This window comes from Rhamphochromis longiceps, linkage group LG1, assembly GCF_057381845.1.
Source record: "Rhamphochromis longiceps isolate RC_006_pf linkage group LG1, R_longiceps_female_GT1.1, whole genome shotgun sequence".
Classification (NCBI taxonomy): Eukaryota; Metazoa; Chordata; class Actinopteri; order Cichliformes; family Cichlidae; genus Rhamphochromis; species Rhamphochromis longiceps.
The window spans coordinates 16021994-16042098 of record NC_140557.1 but is presented as its reverse complement, the minus strand read 5'-3'; the positions used below and the strand labels follow the sequence as shown (position 1 = coordinate 16042098).

The window sequence follows — 20105 nt, the reverse complement described above, 5'->3', positions numbered from 1 at the left end:
AATCGAACCCATTAATATTTTACTTCGTCCACCACTCAGGACCAGAAAGTTATTTTGTTTTATCACAGAAAGAAGACACTTTGGGGAATGATCTGAAAGCAATGGCCATGTTCCACTCACCAAAACGATATAAATAATCATAGCAATACACTCAGACTCTGGCTCAATTTTAAAGCAAGTACTGTAAGCTGTCCATGACACAAAATTAAAAGATGATCGCAGCTATTCATCTCCTTGAGAGCAGTCATGTGGTTACCCCCAGACCACTATGAAATTGAGCTGTTATAGAAATACAACCTTAGGCAGAAATTTAGGGACAAAGGATACTAGATCCTCTTTTTCAGGGAAAAATAAAGTTAACCTTTTCAAGACAGCATTGTAAATATACCTATAATATCTCATAATATAATATACACTCACACCAATTCATCTTGTGGTAATTATATTTGTAAAACAATACATTTTCAATTAATTCATTTTGTTAGCTGCACCATAACACAGTTTATGATCTTGTATTTCAGTGCAGCAGTCGTATTATGTTGTCTTCTAATGCATGACTGTCGAGAAATGGCCAAAAAAAAAGAAAATCGCCCAATAAATTTCTTTAATCTTTTCTAAACTTTTACTTGAACTTCAAAGAAAAAAAACTGAAGTGAAGGAAAGACATTAAGAAGAATTCATAATGATTACTGGTGCGCTCAGAGAGTCTGACTGCACTTAACACGGGCCTCCTTAATATTGTTCTTGAATTAGGTCTCAAACGGCAATGTCCCGAAAATGTGGTAAGCTCATCTTAATTGCTTCAGTTCAGTAAAAGAGAACAACTGGTGAACAATATTACTTCAGCTGCAAGATTAAATTCCAGAGGGAATAAATTGCCTATAAAAGGAAATAAAATGCTTGTCACATTGAAATTAGTTGCGTATCCTTGGCCACTCATGCTTTCTCTTCATAGACAGATGAGCAAGTGTAACTAATGCCTTTATTAAGGCTTTCTGTGACAGAAGAAAAATTAATTATGATCATCCTAAGGCAGCAGCACCTAAATTGAGGATATAATTAATGCAAACTGAATTATGGTAAACCTTAAATTGACTCTGATCAGTTTTATGTAGCTCATAATCCTTCTTTAGATTAGCTACGCAAGAAGCAGTTTTTATAACAGTAGCAAAATGTTCAAAGTTCACCTGTGGGTTTAACAGCCTGCCGCTAAAGGTTCAAAATATATCAGCAGGATATGGCAGAAAATATCTCTTATCTGACTGACTGTTTTCACGAACGAGTGTTACTTTGAACTCTGGGACGGCGTTATCGGCTTTCCTTTTATAAAGGATGGTCCGGTGTATAATAAAGGAAGCACTGAAGCACCTTTCCTAGGGATTTAAAGAATTCAAACAGCTCTTGTTATGACTGCCACACAGATACTCCACAGAATCCCTTCACTCTGTTAGGAACCTTGCTAAAACCATAGGACTACAGCCTGTGTTTATCCAGACAGGGGGCCTGTCCACAACTACAACCATTGTTGTATTTGCTTAAGATAGAATTTCACAATTTCCCAAGCACCCACTGCCTGAGAGTGGTTACTTGATATAGTGAGATAGTTGAGACAGTCACATATTTCTTCCGGCAAGCTTCCAGCCGAGTAGTTTGTCCTTGACAATTAGTCATGAACCATCTTGCCTCATCTGCAGGCAAATTTAGGAGGGCAAACCTCTCTTGGTGTGGGAGTCATCTTGTGAGCTTATGGTTTTACATCATGAGAGAAAAAGTATGTGTATCTCCCTCTCAGTCTGGCTTTCTGTCTCCCCCTTGACTTTCACCTCTCCTCTTCAGCTGTTTACACCAAAACAAGCAGACAGCTGTACAGACAGCAGAGTGATTGGTCTGTCAGGCACACGGCATGTCTTATATGACCATAAGTGAAAGGGTTACAGAAGCAAACAGTATATGCTTTAAATCAGACTCTTCGCTGGTTTTAAAGTTTGTTTATAGTTCCTCTGAGGATGTAGGCTGTCTGCATGTCTGCTGCTTCTGTCTCTTTGTGGAATCCAAATCTCAGCGATGTTCAGGACTCAGTGGGGGTCACACCATCTGTTGCAGCATTCAGTCACGTTAGTTGTCGCTGAAGATGGTTCTTTACAACAATGACATTTGCTTACGAGCAACAGATAATTACTGGCACTGGGGTGAATTCAACCTGAAAAGTGTTTGTTTGTCAGGGCAGTTTACCGTTAACACTTCAGATATTTTATGTGCACCCTCCTGAGAGGTTTATACTCTTTTATTTTTTTATTTCATTTTAGAGTCATTTTAAGAACAAAAATTTCTGTATATTTGAAAAAAGCAAATATGCATAAAAATAAAACGAACTATACTCATAAACCGCCTGATGACATTGCAGAACAAGTTTCAGCCAGCAGCTGTCAGTTGACCTTTTACCTGTTATCAGACAGAAAATATATATAAGATATGTAGAGTCATGTGACAAAGAAGTACCCTCAGATAACCTTCACCAAATGTAATTTTACTATGTGTCATTATTTATTAAACAAAAATTAAACCAAAATGCAGACGCAGTGCACGCCAGCTTTCTCTTCACCCTGACATGAAGAAGACGATGGATGGATGGTTTTGTCAGACATGAAGCTGTGTACCAAACCTTTCAACTTTGGCCTTTTCTGTCCGAGGGACATTTTCCCCGAAGTCTTGTGGTTTGTTCAGAATGTTTTTGTTCGCAAACTTTGCAAACCTGCTGCTATGTTATTTTTATAGAGAAGAGACTCTCTTGGCAACTTTTCCAAACAAGCCATACTTGTTTAGTCTGTTTTTTAATGGTACTGTCATGAACTTTAACATTTGACACTCTAAATGAAGCCTGTATGTCTGAGATGTAGCTCTTGGGTGTTCTGCATTTTCTCTCTGCATTACTCATTCTGACCTCGGGGTGAATTTCCTGGCAATATTGAATGTTTTCCATTTGTGAATATTCCTTCTGATTGTAGAATGATGGACTTTGATTAGCAGCACCTGGTTGCTATTTACCCTCTTAATTTCTGTGAAAGCAATAGGAGTATACTGCTTCTGCATTAAATACATATAATGAAACACTGTAACAAATTATGGTGACAAAATACTTTCAGAGTCAGTGGAAGCACATCACATTCGACATGGTAAAAATCCCATTGCTGAGTAATCTATATTCAATGTAAGATCAAGATAACCGTGTGTTGGCTAGTCTCATGTTTTAAAAGTTCAATTAGCGATTATTTTTAATTAACATTAAAAAAATTCTAATTTATTTAGCTAATAAGAAACCATAGCATTTCTTTCTAAAGCAAAGACAGGGAGATACACATATAAGAGTGCAATCAATAGTGTGTGATTTATCATTGAGATCTATAGCTCTAAAATTACTTTGTTACTTATAAAGAAAGAGAAATCATTGTGCAGTCAGTTTATTGGCAGACTCATAAAGATCGCAGAGATGCTGTATATTCACTCTTCCATTGCAATTATTTATACACAGGTGCTTTCTCCCACACACTGACACTATGTCCCAGTATGCAGCAATGTGTGGGAGTGAGCTGGCCTATTAGTGTTGTAGATAGCCCTGTGTCTGGACTGATGCTGACATTTAGCCCTGACCCATGTAAGAAAGTAATCTAATTATTTTTGTGGGAGCAGTGAACATTTTTTCTCTTTGCATACTTAAACAGTTAAACTGTAGCTTGCCAATGATACACATTGTTCCTGTTTATATCGTTAGTTAGCTCAACTTGTTTGTGTCGACATACCACATCAGAGACACGTCTAATGGGCTGTGGCCACGGATGTATACTTGACATGCGTATACTTCTCTCTCTGTGACTATTACAACAAATTAGCTAATTACTCTTCAGAGCAGACATGATTTGTCTGATCTGAAGCTGGCATTTAGCACTGACAGCGACACTCAATAAACTAACAACAGAAATAGATGAAAAGCAGCAACCACTACAGGATCCCCTGAGAGTACTGCAACAGATGTAATGAAAGATGCATTCATCTAAATAACTTTAAATAAATTATATTATAAGTGTTATTTCAAACTTGTCAGAGGAATAAACAACTGCTTTTACTTATGAGGGTACATTTGCAGTCAGCACTTCTTCTATGCATAATTAAAATGGTCTATCAGTAAAGGAAACTGAATGTGTGTATAGGCAGAAGGGGATTTTGGTAGTGTCCCACATTAGCAGATCGGGTCCAGATCGGGTCATAAACCAGTGTACTTCTGTTGAGAGGCATTTCATTCTTCCATATATTATCATTAGTCGTACAGCTGGAGCATCTCTATACATAAAAGTTTAAAACATTGTAAATAAAAACAATATTCAGAATGCAGACATTGAAATGTTACTTCCTTTAAATCCTACGCGCTTATGTTTGTCATAAATTTTAGGTAAAGAGTCCTAAACACAGACTTACAGAGAGGCAGATGTAGACATTTGTGATACAAAGAAAGCCCACAATAGTCAAAGGAGCTTGCAAAGAAAAGCGTCTGGACTTCTTTAAGTTGCTTGAAGACGTTTCACCTCTCATCCGAGAAGCTTCTTCAGTTCTAAGGTCAAATGGTGGAGAGTCCCAGATATAAACCTAGTGGGATTAGAGGCGATTAGAGGATCATCAGGGGGTCCTTTTGTCCCTCTGTGTGGGGTCACTCCCACTAGGTTTATATCTGGGACTCTCCACCATTTGACCTTAGAACTGAAGAAGCTTCTCGGATGAGAGGTGAAACGTCTTCAAGCAACTTAAAGAAGTCCAGACGCTTTTCTTTGCAAGCTCCTTTGACTACGATGACCTGGATGACTGAGAACCTTCACAGACAAAGCCCACAATACTTCATGAACAGACAGAAAATACAGAGAGACAATGGGAGATACAGAGACTAAGGGTTACAAAAGGACCTCCTAGCTACTAATCCTACCCACTTTTCCTCGAGGACAAAGGAAAACTGGGTTGGAGAATTGCTGAGGACTTGAGAATTGAGAATTGAAAAAGCCCTACTCTAGTCTCCTTAAAAATGTGACACTGGATTTCCGACGTTTTGAAACTATAATATGCAGAAGATGGACTACAAAACAAGCATCTTACTTCACCACAACGTGTTCTAACCCTGTTGTTTTATGGAGCTCGTGTAAATGAGAACAGCCCGTGAAAAATATCCCTTTGTTACAAAGGCTGTCATTTTAAAGAAGAGGGAACAGTACCAGAGTTACTAATGTCTTCAGCAATTTAAACCCTTCTTTTAATGTTAAAAGGCTTCAGGATTTACTAAAGAGGCACAGTGTCAGTTTTATGACCAGGAGTATTTTTGTCGCTGGTTTTATATGTATTTGTAAGAGTTTCACTTTCAGAAGGAGAATAAATGAGTCACAAATGTCAATTAAAAAGCCTGATTTTTTTGGTGTTAATTTGTAAATTGGACAAATTAACACCAAAAAAGCAAATTTTTTGCCTGCTGTGGTTGTGATAGTTACTACTAGGAGACAGTCACTGTCAGTGTTTTCATTACTTTGTAAGTTATTTAGTAGTGCCATAATCAAATCATTAATTACAATACTTTTTTAGCCTCTGCCCCACACGTTCATTTGTGCCCACACTAAAAGTTGATCGGGCATCAACACACAGAAGCTCCTACTGTGGCAGCTCTGCAAATTTTCTACTGATTTTGTTTTAGTAACTGCTGAGTATAACAATTAGTTTCAGCAGAAATGTCAAATACACAGTGTCCAATCAAAGGCACAACACAACAAGAACTGGATTGGCCCCCAAACCCCCCAGATCCCAGTCCAATCAAACATCTGTGGCATGTACCAAAACAACCATGGAGGCCTCAAACACCCCACAGGACCCTGAAGATCTGCTGCCAGTTGGAATGCCAGAGACTACAGGAGGCCCTCAGTTGTACTGCATCCACGCCCTGATTGGTCCAAGCTGTTTTGGCAGCACAAGGTGACCCTACACAACATTAGGCACTGGGTTTTAATGTTGTGACTGATCTCTGTAACATCATATTCACTGTGCATTTGATTTGTCAAATAAAAGACAAGTTTTCAAGAACATATAACATTTTCTGTTCAAGTGTTTTGGTTGAGGTTACTTTATGTGCAGTATAAGGATGTGATAGAGAGCAGCTTGAATTAGACACCATACGTAACAAACAAGACAATCATCAACATATCAGTATCAAGCAATATAATAAACAGCCTTTAATGCCTATACAGAGATTATAGAGCCTGTCTTGTAAAAGCAAATATGTTTGGCACAGCAGTGCATTCAGACCATAATTCTGACTGCAAAAGCTGCCTAACAAAACAGGCTAGTTTCTTCAAAAATAAAACTAAGGTGAAAAAAGAAGCCTTTTTGAATGGCCATATATGGAGCAGGTGGAAAAGTAGTGTTTATATATTGTGCTTCCTTTACACCACCTGAAATCTTTCAGAGTCAGCTTGGGGGGGTTGAAGGGGAAATGAAAAAGTTTAATTTGTCACTCAGTTTCTTTTTGACGTTTTTTCCTTTGTTTCATGATTCTCTGCTAGTTTTACTTTTGAATGTTTGATCTAAAGGTTTTCTTGGAGTCTTTTGTGTTCTGGTTTCATACTTTCTTGTAAGCATTCGTTGGTTTAAGTCTGGTTTATGAATCCCTGGTTTTTCCAGTATAATCTCTTTGTTTGTTTATCTTTCTGCCTCCCCCGTCATTTCCTCTTCAGTCATGTCCTGTTCATATGTCTCACTCCTGATATGAGTATTTGTTACATCCTTTTTTATTTTGATAGTTCCTTGTCCTGTGCGTGTTCTGTTCAGTTTTGCATCCCTGGCTCTTTAGTCTGATAAGTTTCACCTGTTGCCTGTTCTTTCGTCAACCTGTGTGTATATATCGTCTTAGTCTCTCTTTATCTTTCGTCATGTTCCTCATCAAGCTGTGTATCTCATGTTTGTTCCACGGTCTCTTGTTAGAGCCTCGTAAGTTCCTAGTTTCTGCCTGGCCTGAGTTGTTCTGTATTATGTATTTTCTCTGACTTAGTTCAGCAACAAAGCCGCTTTTGAGTTTTATCGTGTGAGTTTGAGTCCTGTATCTGGGTCCTATCTTCCTGCCACAGAGTGCGCACAGATTCAGGTCGAAATCTGGCTAACATGTATTAATCTTTTTTTGACACAAAAAACATTACTTTAAACTAATTTTATTTATTAAAATCAATAACATATTGAATAGAGTTTTATATAATATTGCACAAACATACAACATTATCGACGATCGCTGAGCGTGACCTGCTACAGCTCCCCAAAAGCTCCCCTCCCTTTTAAAGACGCCGCTTATTTCTGCCGCTCTGTGCTTGCAAGACAGTAATCGAATATATGATAATCTAATGAAGTAAATACGTCATGCACCTGCTCCAAGCAGGCACGGGCCGGGTAGAGTTGGATCACTTTTTTCCCTTAATAAATAAAATCGTAAAAGTATGGCCGCAAGGTCTCCTAATCAAATCTCCATTATTATATGGTCCAAAATGAAACAAATTTTGCTAAAACTCTACACACTTGGTTTGGAGATGGTTTTAAAGTCAGGTTTTTTAAAATATGGTAAATAGACTGGTACTTTAATGGTACTTTTCTACACTGTTTAAACACTCAAAGCACTGACACAATACATTACAAATATCTCTAATATATAAATATATTACACAAATTTGAATATAGATACAGCTGAAATTGAGATGCCCTGCTTATCATCCTGACTTTTTTCCATTTTTTATTCATCCATATCCATCTGTGACTGTGATGATTTCACACTTGACTTGGCAAACAAATAGATTATGATGTCCTATCACTTTCTTGCAGCACGTCTTATAATGTTGTCCTCAAATTGAACCTGGACTTAGTTTTGCACGCAAATAAGTAATTCCTGATACAATCTTTAACTCATTCTTTCCTTTTTTACAGGGAGTCAGTCTATGTGTGTTCTTTCCTTTTTATACTCACAGCTGCAATTAGTTTTAATTTTGGAAAATAAACCTTTGTTCGGCAAATCACAGCTTCACGGCTCATTTTCTTCATTGCTTTCTGACTGGATGCGAATGATGATGGCAAACTTTTCTTTCGGAACCTTCTAATTAACAGTTATTCAATTTGTGCACTGGAGTTCTACCTGTGAAAATCCAGACTTTAAAACACCAAAGCTATATCTGCTGCGAATGAGCCATGAGTGACTGTGCACATGAAAAACCTTAATGATTAATATGCAGAACATGATTGAAAGATCAATTCAGTCAGGGGATTCAGGTGCCTTGTCTAATGAGTCTGCTGAAGAGCAATTATATCTCTGTCTTTGCCTCTGTCTCTTTTTCCTTCTTTAATTCTTTAAGTTTGGCTCTGACCTTTATAAATAAACACTACAGACGAATCGGTGGGGTGAGTGGGTCAGATTGTGTGTATATGCAATAAAAATATTTTTGTGACTGTGGTCATTGTCCATCACAGAGATATAACTCCTCTGAACATATCAAAGAAGTTGCAGGTCGCACAGTTGTTGCTGTGCAGAAATGTCATGTCAAGACACAACATATATAATCTAGGGGAAAAAAACGTTACAAATTTGTACCCTGTAGTTGATATTCTTTTTGAGCTCGTAAGTTAAACTGAAAACCTGCAGAAAATCAAGTAATAGTGATTGCTGTGACTTTAAAAAGGGATGAAAGTCTTTCTATTAAGTCAGGCTAACTACCAGGTTACCACAGTAATTTGCTTTAGCTGCCATGAGTGCTGCCATCGAGTTACCTGCAACTAAAACTTGTCAAATAATTTATTATATAGAATTTACCTTGAACTAGTTTTCGTATATGGTAATGTGACAACCTAATATTTTAAAAAATAATCACAGTTTCTTACTAAACACTACAACTGTGTCGCACTTTTAGAGACAATACTGTAAAGAAGTCTTGAGCCATTTTTCAGTTCTTTATATTTCTTGTATGTTTAATAAAGTGGTCTTGAGCTATAGTTCTCCAGGCTTTCTGAGGTCTTTAAGAGTTTTTTCTTTGGACATTGGCTGCTTTTTCACTCATTTTCTCCACTGTACTTGTACCGGATCATTGTCAGAGGATTTTCTTTTTGTTTAAGCCATTTAACACTGACCTAACTAAAGGGATAAACCAGTGAGTTGCCCATACATAACAGACAATTTGTATGGAGGAAGTCAGGAGAGGGATACAACAGCGACTCTCTAGAGTCATCTGTAAAACACAACGAAAGCTCTGTGAGTCAGTGGTGCTGGAAATCTTGTCAAAACTGATGGAATTATAAGTTGTCCTTCAAAACACCTGGATAACGTTTCCTGAAAACTACAGCTGCTGTATAGAATAATCGAAGAATAATTGAAGGAACTGTGACATGAACTCCTGAACTAAGCTGAAATAAATAAATTAAACAAAGATGTCACACCATCTGTGCCTGGTTCAGGATTGCCTGAAGTAGAAACTGTATTCAGAGATCACTGAATCATGCTTGATGCTCTTATACTACTTTTTGTGAGAGGTGAGTTTCCAGGACGATGAGCTGATGAGATAGAAATTAAAGAAACACTGAAATATGATCTTTGTTTTGTGTGTTATTTCTAAAGAGCCCTTTTGTAAGTGGTTAAGGTTTATTACAGTGTAAACACATGGGACAAAAGGACTGTATGTCCTTGATATGTTTACAATCCCACACGGGTTTTAAAAGACAAATGAGGACTTGTAAATTCCAGCTCTGTCTGATATCTGACCACTCAGACTTGGTGCTAGAACTGTGGCTTAAAAATGGATTTTAATGTCACATTGGCATCTGGCTTGGGTAGATCGAAGTGTGCAGTCTTTGCAGGCTGAGCTCTGGCACATAAAATTTAGATGGTGCCTGGTCTCTGCTCTGCTGTGTGTGGCCCCCCACTGGTATGTTATTGTCTGAGCGTGCTGAAATTGTGTGTTCTAAGCCTCAAGTCTAAACAGACGATATATAGTAGTGGTATTTCTGGCATTTTAAAAAGGTTTGGCAGCTTAGGGACACAATGGGGAGAGAAACAGGAAACATATGATATACAATATAGAATAGGAATTATTGTGAAATAAAGATCCTTGATTACAAATGAAAAAAGTCTGTAAAGTATATTTTAAAGAAATCGTATTCTTGTTTTTTGGAGGATAAGGCAGTTGTATGGTTTAGAATAAAAGTACATACAGTGATTCAAGATTGGGGTTAAATGATACAGATTTATTTTCGTTTGCAGGAGAAATGAAGACAAATGGAAGATAAGATCTAACAAAACAGTGTTTCTCAACTTGTGCTCTCTGAATTTTTTCCACGATATGTCTGAAAAAATGCGATAAATCAGCCGTTTGTGGCTACAACGTTGCCCAAGGTAAACCATCTGTTGCTTTGTGTGTGTTGCTGACTGGGAGCTTTATTTGGATATCTGCTGCCATCTCATGGTGGACAACTGCAAGAGGAAATCTGGTTAATTACTCGGGCAGGGCGAAATTAACCAGCTGGGGGAAAAAAGTTTGAGAACTCTTTGGATTTAATGGAGATTTTTGATTTGAAAAAGAAATTAAACCTAATTGAAGTAATAAGGGGGGAAATTAACTTTTCATGTCTTTTTTGAATATGTAATCACTCTAAAACAGGATATTTACGAGTTTTAATTCAGGAGATAATCCTGGGTGTACAGGGTGTAGAGATGTACCTACAGAGAAAAGCATACAAACATTGGTTAGTGATTTGAGCAAGACTGGTGCTTATGTAGCAGCTTTCTACTCAGTTGCTACTGCAGATCTCATTCATGTAATCTTACATATTCATTCAGCACTTTTATCTATACCTAAGTGCTTTCCAACATTTGCACCTGCACTTACATGGACGCTTTGGGAGCAACCTGGGATTCAGTATCTTGCTGGAAGATATTCAGCGTGCCAACCGGAGGAGTCAGTTGATCCACAAATCATCCAATCAGTAGGCAGCCCACTGTACCACCTGAGCCGCAGCTGCCCCAGTTTTGTTGGCTTGATCGTGACAGCATTCAAAGGCCTTAGGTGAAGCATTTTAAAGATGCCAAAATAGAGCACTGGACATGACAACAGCAAGAGTGAAAGTGAAGTTTTAGAAGATGGGAGTGAGAGCTGTGTGGTCTAGAGACTGCGGCATTGACGAAGAGACGGGAAGCTGTGATGAGATGTTAAGAAGAGCTTTTCACTGGGACTGACCAGGATGGAAAAGAGTAAATCAAAGGGAAACTTTAGCTGAGATGGTTTGAGCAAGTGCAGAGAATCGATAATGGATATATTGGATATATCCTGGCTGAGCATGGAGCTGCCAGCCAGGAGGAAAATAGGAAGATCGCAGAGAAGATTTATGGATGTAAGGGAAGGAGAACACGCAGAGGGTTGAGACGACAGGGGTCGGGTGAGATTAAGGAAGGTGATCTGACCTTGCAACCCCTAAAAGAACAGCAAAAAGAAGAACTTTCTCTCTTTCTTTTTAACTTTCCTCTTGATGGGCAGGGGGAGAATTAGAGACCTCTGATATGTAGGCAGCCTGAAATCAAACAGCACTGAAATAGGTGATCAATACAAACATGTACGTCATTTTTTTTCTTTCTTGACCAGTAGGTGGCAATAAAGCTCTATCATGGAAATATGATCGTATTACAGTGTGCCTCGGCAATCCTTTGTTGCCATGTCCTTCTATAAACGTGAATTCGCTTTTACAGCGTGCCATTTGTATTTGCTGCAGACAGCTTCACTGGGCAACTTCAGCATATTTATGTCCTTGAAAGTTCGTATTGCATGATTTAAACTTTTGTTTGTCCGTTTCATGAACATTGTTTTATAGTATAATGCAGTCCTATACAATAAAACACACAGTTAATTTTATGGTATATTTGTGATTTGCAAATTACGAAAAGATACGATGATTGTGAGTGATCACGTGGATGTGGTTACACTTGTGTTCAGAAAGTCATTTTAATGTTGACAGTTCTTGGTTTTCTCGCGATATCTGGCAACCCAAAAGCAGCCTTTCACCCCTGAGCTCGTCCAAAAACAGACTAGAGGACTCTTATCGCCCGCAGAAATGTTCAAAACAGAGAAACTAAGAGCTGTGGTCAATGAACGACTGCAGGCGGCTGCCGAGGAAATATTCAACCTCTTTGAAGAAGCTGTAAGAGACTATGAGAAGGAAGTGCTCTGTTCAAAGCAGGAGGTCGAGCAACAACGGCGAAGCCTGGCCGGGTGGAAAGGTAACGGCAGGACAACCCTGAAGCTGCATGGACACTTTGTAGCATCTGTTAAGCTCAGCCAGTGTTCAGTCTTAGGAAACATCTAGTAAACAGTTTACAGAAGCCAGCAAATAGCGCCATTTTGCATCCCTGAAAGAGGGAGGGGGATGCAAAATGGCTGTCAAATGAATAAAAATGAACCACAAGAGGATTTCCTGCATATCTTAACCAAGATTTAGGTTTAAATTTCAGCGCTTTTCATCTCTCGGCTTTCTTGTTTAAAATAATTTGTGTGGTAGCTAGCTTAAAGAATGGAAAAATGAAAAAAATAAGCTTTTTCTTTTTTTCATTTTTAAAGATATTATTATGAAATGAACCTGTTCCAAGTCCAGAATATGCTTCACGATAGTGTTCGGTGCTTGGAGACAGCTGATTAGTAGCCACTCTTTTTCCTATAGTGCTCATTGGTTCATTAATTAAACAAATAGTGACTGTACAGAGTAATATCTGGTCATATTATAGTTTCAAACCTCAGTATCAAAAAGGAATTTGACTGTTTTAAGCCTGGTTTATGTATCTGCATCTTTACAGCTGGGCTCACCTGTCAATTAAAGTGCCACATCAACAACAGAGTATCTTAATAATCTAAAGACAGAATCCACCGTACCAACAGTAGGCTATTTATAGCATCTTTATATCCTAGCACAGGTAAAGGATTTGGTCTCTATAGCCAGTTTACCCCTTCAGAACATTCACTACTGTCATGGATTTTTGATAACTCATCTATTTAGTAGGGGTGCAACGATACACAAAATTCACGGTTCGGTTCGGTTCGATACTTTGGTGTCACGGTTCGATATTTTTTCGATACAAAAAAATGTTCATGCCTTTTTAATTTGTCATTTATTAAAATTATAAATATATATTTTAACTCAAAAGTACAGTTTTTAAATTTAATGTTGCTGAAACAAAAGTAATTTAAAAAATAAATATCTCTCAGGGCTCTCAAAATTTCAAAATCCCTGGTAGCCCTTCGGACAGGGACTCTTCAGTTTTTGGTAGCCCAAAATAAATGTAAGTAGCCCGAATAAAAAAGAGAGCAATTTTTTGATTGATGTTTTGTTTCCTGTTTTGTTTCCTTTACAATATTATACATTAAAGTATAATATTGTAAAGGAAACAAAACATTAATCAAAAAATTGTTGAAAAACAAATTACAACATTGTATAAAAATTACAATCATCAACTCAAATACTTGGTTCTAATTGAACAGAAACTTGTAAGAACTGTGTAGGACATGAATCAGTCTGTGTCAGATCCTGAATTTGAAATTTCCACTGAAGTCACAGGTAAGAGACAAGTGGAACCAAGATCTAGGCCATTTGCTTTTTGAAGTTTGCAAAGACTGCTAAATTTTGCCAGTGGTAGTTCACTCTTTGCAACATAGTACGCTGTTCTAAACAGATTTTTCAGGTTTATTTTTAGTATGTTATTTGCAATTGGTGTTTGTTCTGGGAAAGATATTGCAGACTGAGCAATAATGCATTTCTTGCATTTCTCATGGGTTCTAATGGGGGCCTTTCTTAAAATGACTGGTCCCAGTAACAAAGGCGCTTGTCGACTCAGAAATCGAGAGAAAACCAACAACACACCCGGCAGAACATTATGTTATTTACACGGGTGCACATAAGTGGTCCGCATGTGCGCATTCGCTGTCAAAATAAAAGACGCGCACCAGATAAGAAGTTGCAACGCGCGTTTGTGTCCATATAAAAAGCACTGTTTTTGTCCGCTAGAGTGGGATTTTCACGGCACATTCCGCACCACATCTCTGTGCGTTCATCATTTGTTTGAAGCCAGCTCACCTCCTGCAACCACTTTACCGAGAATACGTGCTTCTTTTGTGGTTCGGACTCCTGACATTTCTTTGGAGGTGGAGGAACACCAAAGTAGTTGCTTAAAGGAGCTTCTTCGACATCTTTAAGAGTTTTAAACAAATGTCTGTCCTCCTCCAGAAAATCTTATGTATGCAAACACGCGTTGCAACTTCATATCTTGTGCGCGTTTTTTTTTTTTGGGTTTTTTTGACTGCGAATGCGCACCTGCGGACCACTTATGTGCAGCCCCGGTTATATAGCTCGTCATATTGCAGCCACAGAAATTCTTTTGTCCATGAAACCATAAAGCTGCACTTTCTTTTTGCCTTATAGTCTGATTTGTCATAACTTTTCCGTTTTGTGGTAAGCTTTTCTTTGGCTGTCACTTCTTCACCCTGACCTGTCTTATTTGGCTCAGCAGAACTAAAATATATATCCTGCTGCTTTTACACACACACACACACACACACACACACACACACATAACGGTCAGCGATTCTCTGCGCGATCAACCTCTCATATGTTTAAGCTTGCTGCGGGAGATTTCACTTGTCATGTTTGCATAGTAAGCTAACGATTGATAAGACGATGTCAGAGGAATTGGTGCGCAAATTATCATCACTCACCAATCAGTGCTGTCGCTCTCTATACACAGTTTGCGCGATTGCAAAGTGAAACAAGTGAAAGCAAAAAACAAGCGCAAATTCAAACGCGATTTCAATATGTCACATATTGACAGTGGCTCACCGATGCCAATGACATAATTACCCAGCTACATTTCCGAAAGAATGCAAAAGCATTGACATATATTTTTCCTTCCTACAATAGCCCGACGGGCAGGGCAGAGATAGATTTTGGTAGCCCGACTGGAAAAATCGCTAGCCCCGGGACGTCGGGCTAGCGATTTTGCAAGCCCTGTATCTGATTGAGGAATCACTCATCTTTGGAAAAGAGAGTTTATTACAGAGAAATGGCTCTTTCCAAAATAAAAGCTATACTATCCGCTTCTTCTGGGCTATATTCTCAGTAGCATATTGTAGCGGGTCAGGGCTGTTCGGGGTTCTGTTTGTACAGTTATGTTTTGTTTATGTTGCCATAGTGACGGGTGACGCCCTCTCGCTGCGACGGTGTGTCCTTCCGGGGTCAGAGGGCGCCCTGTGTGTTGTTGTTGTTGTTGCTGTGCTGTTGCCGCGCTGAGCAGTTAGCTAGCGGCAGTGTTCTTCTGCAGATGTCAATAAACGGCTGTGCTCCCTGGCTAGCTCACGGGAAGCAAGACCAAACGACACCTCCGTCTCCTCCTTGTCTGAGCTCGCCACAATATTAAACATATCAGGTCCCCATAAGGAGAATCATGTGCTAACGGCTATCTAAATGACTCGGGTAAAGTTTGTAGCATGCATGCTTGTTGTTTTTGTCTGCTTCCACTTGTCTTTGCACTAGGATGATGTCGGCGTAAATGTGCAGTCATATTCGTTGTGTTCCCACTAGTGCTGTCAGCGTTAATCTCGTTGAAATGACGTTAACGCCACAACACGGCAAATCTCCGTTAACGAGCTACCCCTGATCGCCCCGTGCGTGGGGCTAGACGGCTAACACGTTAATGAGCTAACTGCACTAACACACTACTTCCCACCCATGTAATTGAGCATTGCGTGGCACATCCAACATACTGTTTTACTTTAGTCCATGACGCGCTTACCTTCAGGGTCATACGTCACATGAAAACCAAAATAATTCCAAACGCCAGATCTGAATGAGGGTGGGGGAGGTTCAATTTGCCATGTTGCAAGGAGAGTTTAACTTCTGTCTCGCTAGCTTGCCCTGCGCTCTTCCTTCTGACGATGCTGTCTGTGTTGAACGCTCAGTGGATCTGCGCTCGACAGTGCAGCCTAGGCGGAGTAGTCGAACGCTGATTCACTGAGCGCTCAACACAGACAGCATGGTCAGAAGGAAAGTTGATAAAATAAATTACAAATTTTGTATTGTTCGATACATATGCGTACCGAACCGAAAGCACTGTATCGAACGGTTCAATATCGATACAAGTATCGTTGCACCCCTACTATTTAGATATTATGGAGGCTAAAATGGAGGAGTGACAGGTGTGCAAACAGACCTGAACCAAACCTGTGATTGTGTTTATGCTGATCGTGCCTTTTGCAGCATTTTTTTGGAATTATATATATCCTGCTGTGAGGTAAAGGCTGTCAACAATGTTTAATGGTCTTTAATTTAGTGCTGAAAAGCAGACTTTAGTGTCTTTGTATTGCATCCATACATTTTATGGATTCAGCTTGCTAACCAACTATGCTTTGCGTTAGTTGTTAACTTAGTACTCTGCCCTCTACTCTAAATAGTTTCATGCCTGGCTCCAAAAAAATCAACATGGTGGGGACACAAAAGTTCCCAGCTTCAATTGTCTCTAACTTAAGATGTCAGCTGAGGTTGGAGACAGTTTCTGAAATTGGGACAGAGCCCCATAGCTGTTTAGGAAAGAGTCATCTTCAAGTCTCAGCTCCTTCTCTGTGGCTCTGACTGTGTGAAAGACCTGCGTCTCCCTGCTCAGAGCCTCCAGCTTCTTTTTCATCATTCTCCTCTTATGCCCCACTGCTTCCCTGAGTGCAGCCAGCTTGGCATCTTCCTCTGTTTGGAACCGGTGAGGCTTTTTAAACTGCTTCTCGGTGTGGTGTGGTGTATTATTCTGAGGATCTGTTGAAGAGACACAGTGGCTGCTGATGGTTCAGGCAGAAGAGTCATGAGTTTTTCAGACTTTAGAGGGCCAGCAGTGCTAGCAGTCTAAGCCCAGGCGCCCACACCCTAATCTCTCCAGCCACAGCCTCTGACTGTTATGTAGGGATACAGAGGCATCCCCATGAAAGCCAAAAAACCTAATCTTTCCAGTGTGTTGTGGGTCTACCCCTTTGGTGCAGAGGAGCAGTTTCTCACAGGGATTATACTTTCCACCCCTGCGAGTAAACTCCAGCCCCAGTGACGTAAGCTTCGTCATTATGTAGTTAGCCCCAGAGTCCAAGGAACCAACCAGTGACTTATCTCACTCTACACCACAACAGCCAGATACATCATCACATTCATCATCATCATCAGTGCAGAAACCGTTCCAACCACCAGAGTTATTACAGTCCTGTATTTTCTAATTAGTTGTAATTTTTATTCTAATTTTGAGGTTTTTTAAGTCAGTTTCCAGAAGTTTCGTTTTTAATAGTTTAAAAATGTTCAGTTTTAGTTTAGATTTTTTAGTTTCAGTGTTAGTTTTGTTCTTTTTTTATTATTATTGTATGGAGGGCATATGTCACAGGCAGGATTTAGGAAAATCAGGACATGTATTATAATAAAAACGCAGAACTTTTTGGAAGTAGTTGACTCTTAGGTCAGGTGCCACAGTCTCAAATCTAAGCCACAGCTTTGTGCGCTCTCTGAAGTGATTGTTCAGTTTTTCACCTCTCTGCTGATCAAGCACCACATTCTCAGTTTCTCAGCTTTGCTAGTCGGCCAGACTCTGAGTCCTGGTGGTTCAAAGCTTTTTCATTCACATTTAACATGTTTTTGTGCTCTTTTACTTAAGCTGTTTAGCTGGTATGTATGTTGTATACTTATATTGACAATAAATAAATAGTGAAATATGGAAGAATTGAAATGATTTTCCCAATAAACATTTTGCAAAGAACAATGTAATCTGTTTGGTTCAGGAAGCCTCAGATAGAGAAAACTTCCAGTGAAACACAAGGACCTGTTTCCACCTTTCATCTTCACTACTGCATCCAAAACAATGAAACGTGACCCAGAAACCTGTAGTTCTAACACTGTAAAATAAAAACCTAATTGCAGTTTTGATATCACTGCATTTGAAAGTTTATTTACGGTATTTTTGTTTTATCCGAGCTTCATAATAAAGCAGAGTCTTTGCTTTCATATCAAAAACAAGAAATCATCAAGAGAATAAGTTCCAGTGCATCTGTTATTGTTTTATGCAAAAGAAGTAGTAAGATGTCTTTTTCAACAGCAGACTACACGTCATAATTTAAAAATTAAAAATCTGAGATTTGTATTGTAGAGCTTTCTGCTTGATAAAGTGAAAACCTAAATCCATTTTCTGATATATGATGTTGTCTAGTCCCTCTGCAGTTCTCCGTCCAGGAACATGGTGCTTGCTCTGAGCAGGATCACCCTGAGAAGAAGACAGACCTGTGTGAGGATGACCGAGAGCCCCGGATTAAAGAAGAACAGGAGGTAGAACTGTGGTCGGCTCCAGTGTGTGAAAAGCAGGAAGAGGCTGACACCAAAGACGCCATGTTTAATATAGTTTATGTGGAGAGAGGTGAGGATGGGAAGCATTCAGAAAATCTGGGCCAGACTGTCAGGAATGGTGAGGAAGATCACTCGCCCAGCTGCTCAGCTCGAACTGTTAAACAAAGCTGTGGCGCATCAGAGCCGACCAGCGAGTGTCCATCGAGTGAAATAAGTGATGATGAACAGCAAGACAGTGTAAAACGTCACTCGGGTGTAAACAGTAAGAGAGAAGAGAAATCTGGCGAAACAGTAGAAAAACCTTACACCTGCAGCGTTTGCAGCAAGAATTTCAGGAATAAATCCATTCTGACTCGTCACATGAAAACGCACAGGGGAGAGAAACCCCACAGTTGCAGCGTGTGTGGCAAAAGCTTCATCCAGCGCTCATATTTACAGACTCACATGAACTCACACTCTGGACAGAAGCCGCACACGTGTAGCGTCTGCGGCAAGGGATTCACTCAGGTGGGAAACATGAACGCCCACATGCGTATCCACACAGGAGAGAAGCCTCACAGCTGTAACGACTGTGGTAAAAAATTTAGAGAGAAAGCCGACCTTATCAAGCACATGATAATTCACACAGGTGAGAAACCCTACGGTTGCACCCTGTGCCATATTAAATTCAGTGCCCACTCGAATCTGACTCGCCACATGAAGACTCACTCAGGCGAGAGGCCGTACAGTTGCACGGCTTGTGGGAAAAGATTCATCCGACGCTCCCATCTAATTATTCATATGAACACTCACACAGGAAAGAATATCTAGACTTCAGAAATTACTTGCTCTTTTATATTTTTCTTAAATGAAAAAGATGAAACACAAATGTCATACTGAAAAGTTTCTTTGTGCTATTGTGGAAGAAGACATGAAGAAAGTTGTAATACTGTAGGTGATTTGGTAATGCTTCAGTTGCACGAGTCCAGAGACCGGCAGTGACCTCTACCAACCACCGCTGGTCAGTAAGCGAAAATGCATATCCCTGAAAGGTTTGCAAGTGGTTGCTGGCTGTTGCCAAATAAAATTGGTGGCAAAGAGATGCATGGTGCTGCACTAAAAATAACTTAGTTACTTTGGTCGCTAGAAGACCAAACCAGAAATGGAAAACATTCACTTTTAAAGCAAAGGTTGTGCCGTGCAGCTGCAGCCAACATGTTTCAGTGTTCCAGTTTGCACTTTTAGAGTACTTGGTGACTGCTGTTGACTTTACAAACAACTGTAATGTTTTATGCTTCTATTATGTAATAATTGTTTTATTCCAGGCTTTCAGGAACAAATAAAATAATCATTCTAACACACTTTATAAATATTTCTGTATGCGTGTGTATGTGTGTATATATATATATATATATATATATATATATATATATATACACACACACATACACATATCCAATTTTATTGGAATTCCACGTGAAAGACCAATACAAAGTGGTGTACACGTGAGAAGTGGAACGAAAATCATACATGATTCCAAACATTTTTTACAAATAAATAACTGAAAAGTGGGGTGTGCGTAATTATTCAGCCCCCTGAGTCAATACTTTGTAGAACCACCTTTTGCTGCAATTACAGCTGCCAGTCTTTTAGGGGATGTCTCTACCAGCTTTTGCATGTCTAGAGACTGAAAT

The 20105-nt window shown here is 39.3% G+C and overlaps 1 protein-coding gene across 2 annotated transcripts; it reads left to right on the top strand.

Annotated features, from left to right (window-relative positions):
- The first annotated feature begins 12120 nt into the window (after window positions 1-12120).
- On the top strand, window positions 12121-19799 carry LOC146678504 (uncharacterized). Of its 2 annotated transcripts, none has more exons than XM_085400263.1 (2): window positions 12121-12310; window positions 18299-19796. In XM_085400263.1, the coding sequence occupies exons 1-2, from the start codon at window positions 12145-12147 to the stop codon at window positions 19240-19242; spliced, it is 1110 nt and encodes a 369-aa protein (XP_085256389.1). In that variant the 5' UTR covers window positions 12121-12144; the 3' UTR covers window positions 19243-19796. The 2 variants fall into 2 exon arrangements, with proteins under 2 accessions (XP_085256389.1, XP_085256379.1); XM_085400253.1 differs by having other exon boundaries at window positions 12178-12310; window positions 18310-19799.
- Window positions 19800-20105: the final 306 nt, after the last annotated feature.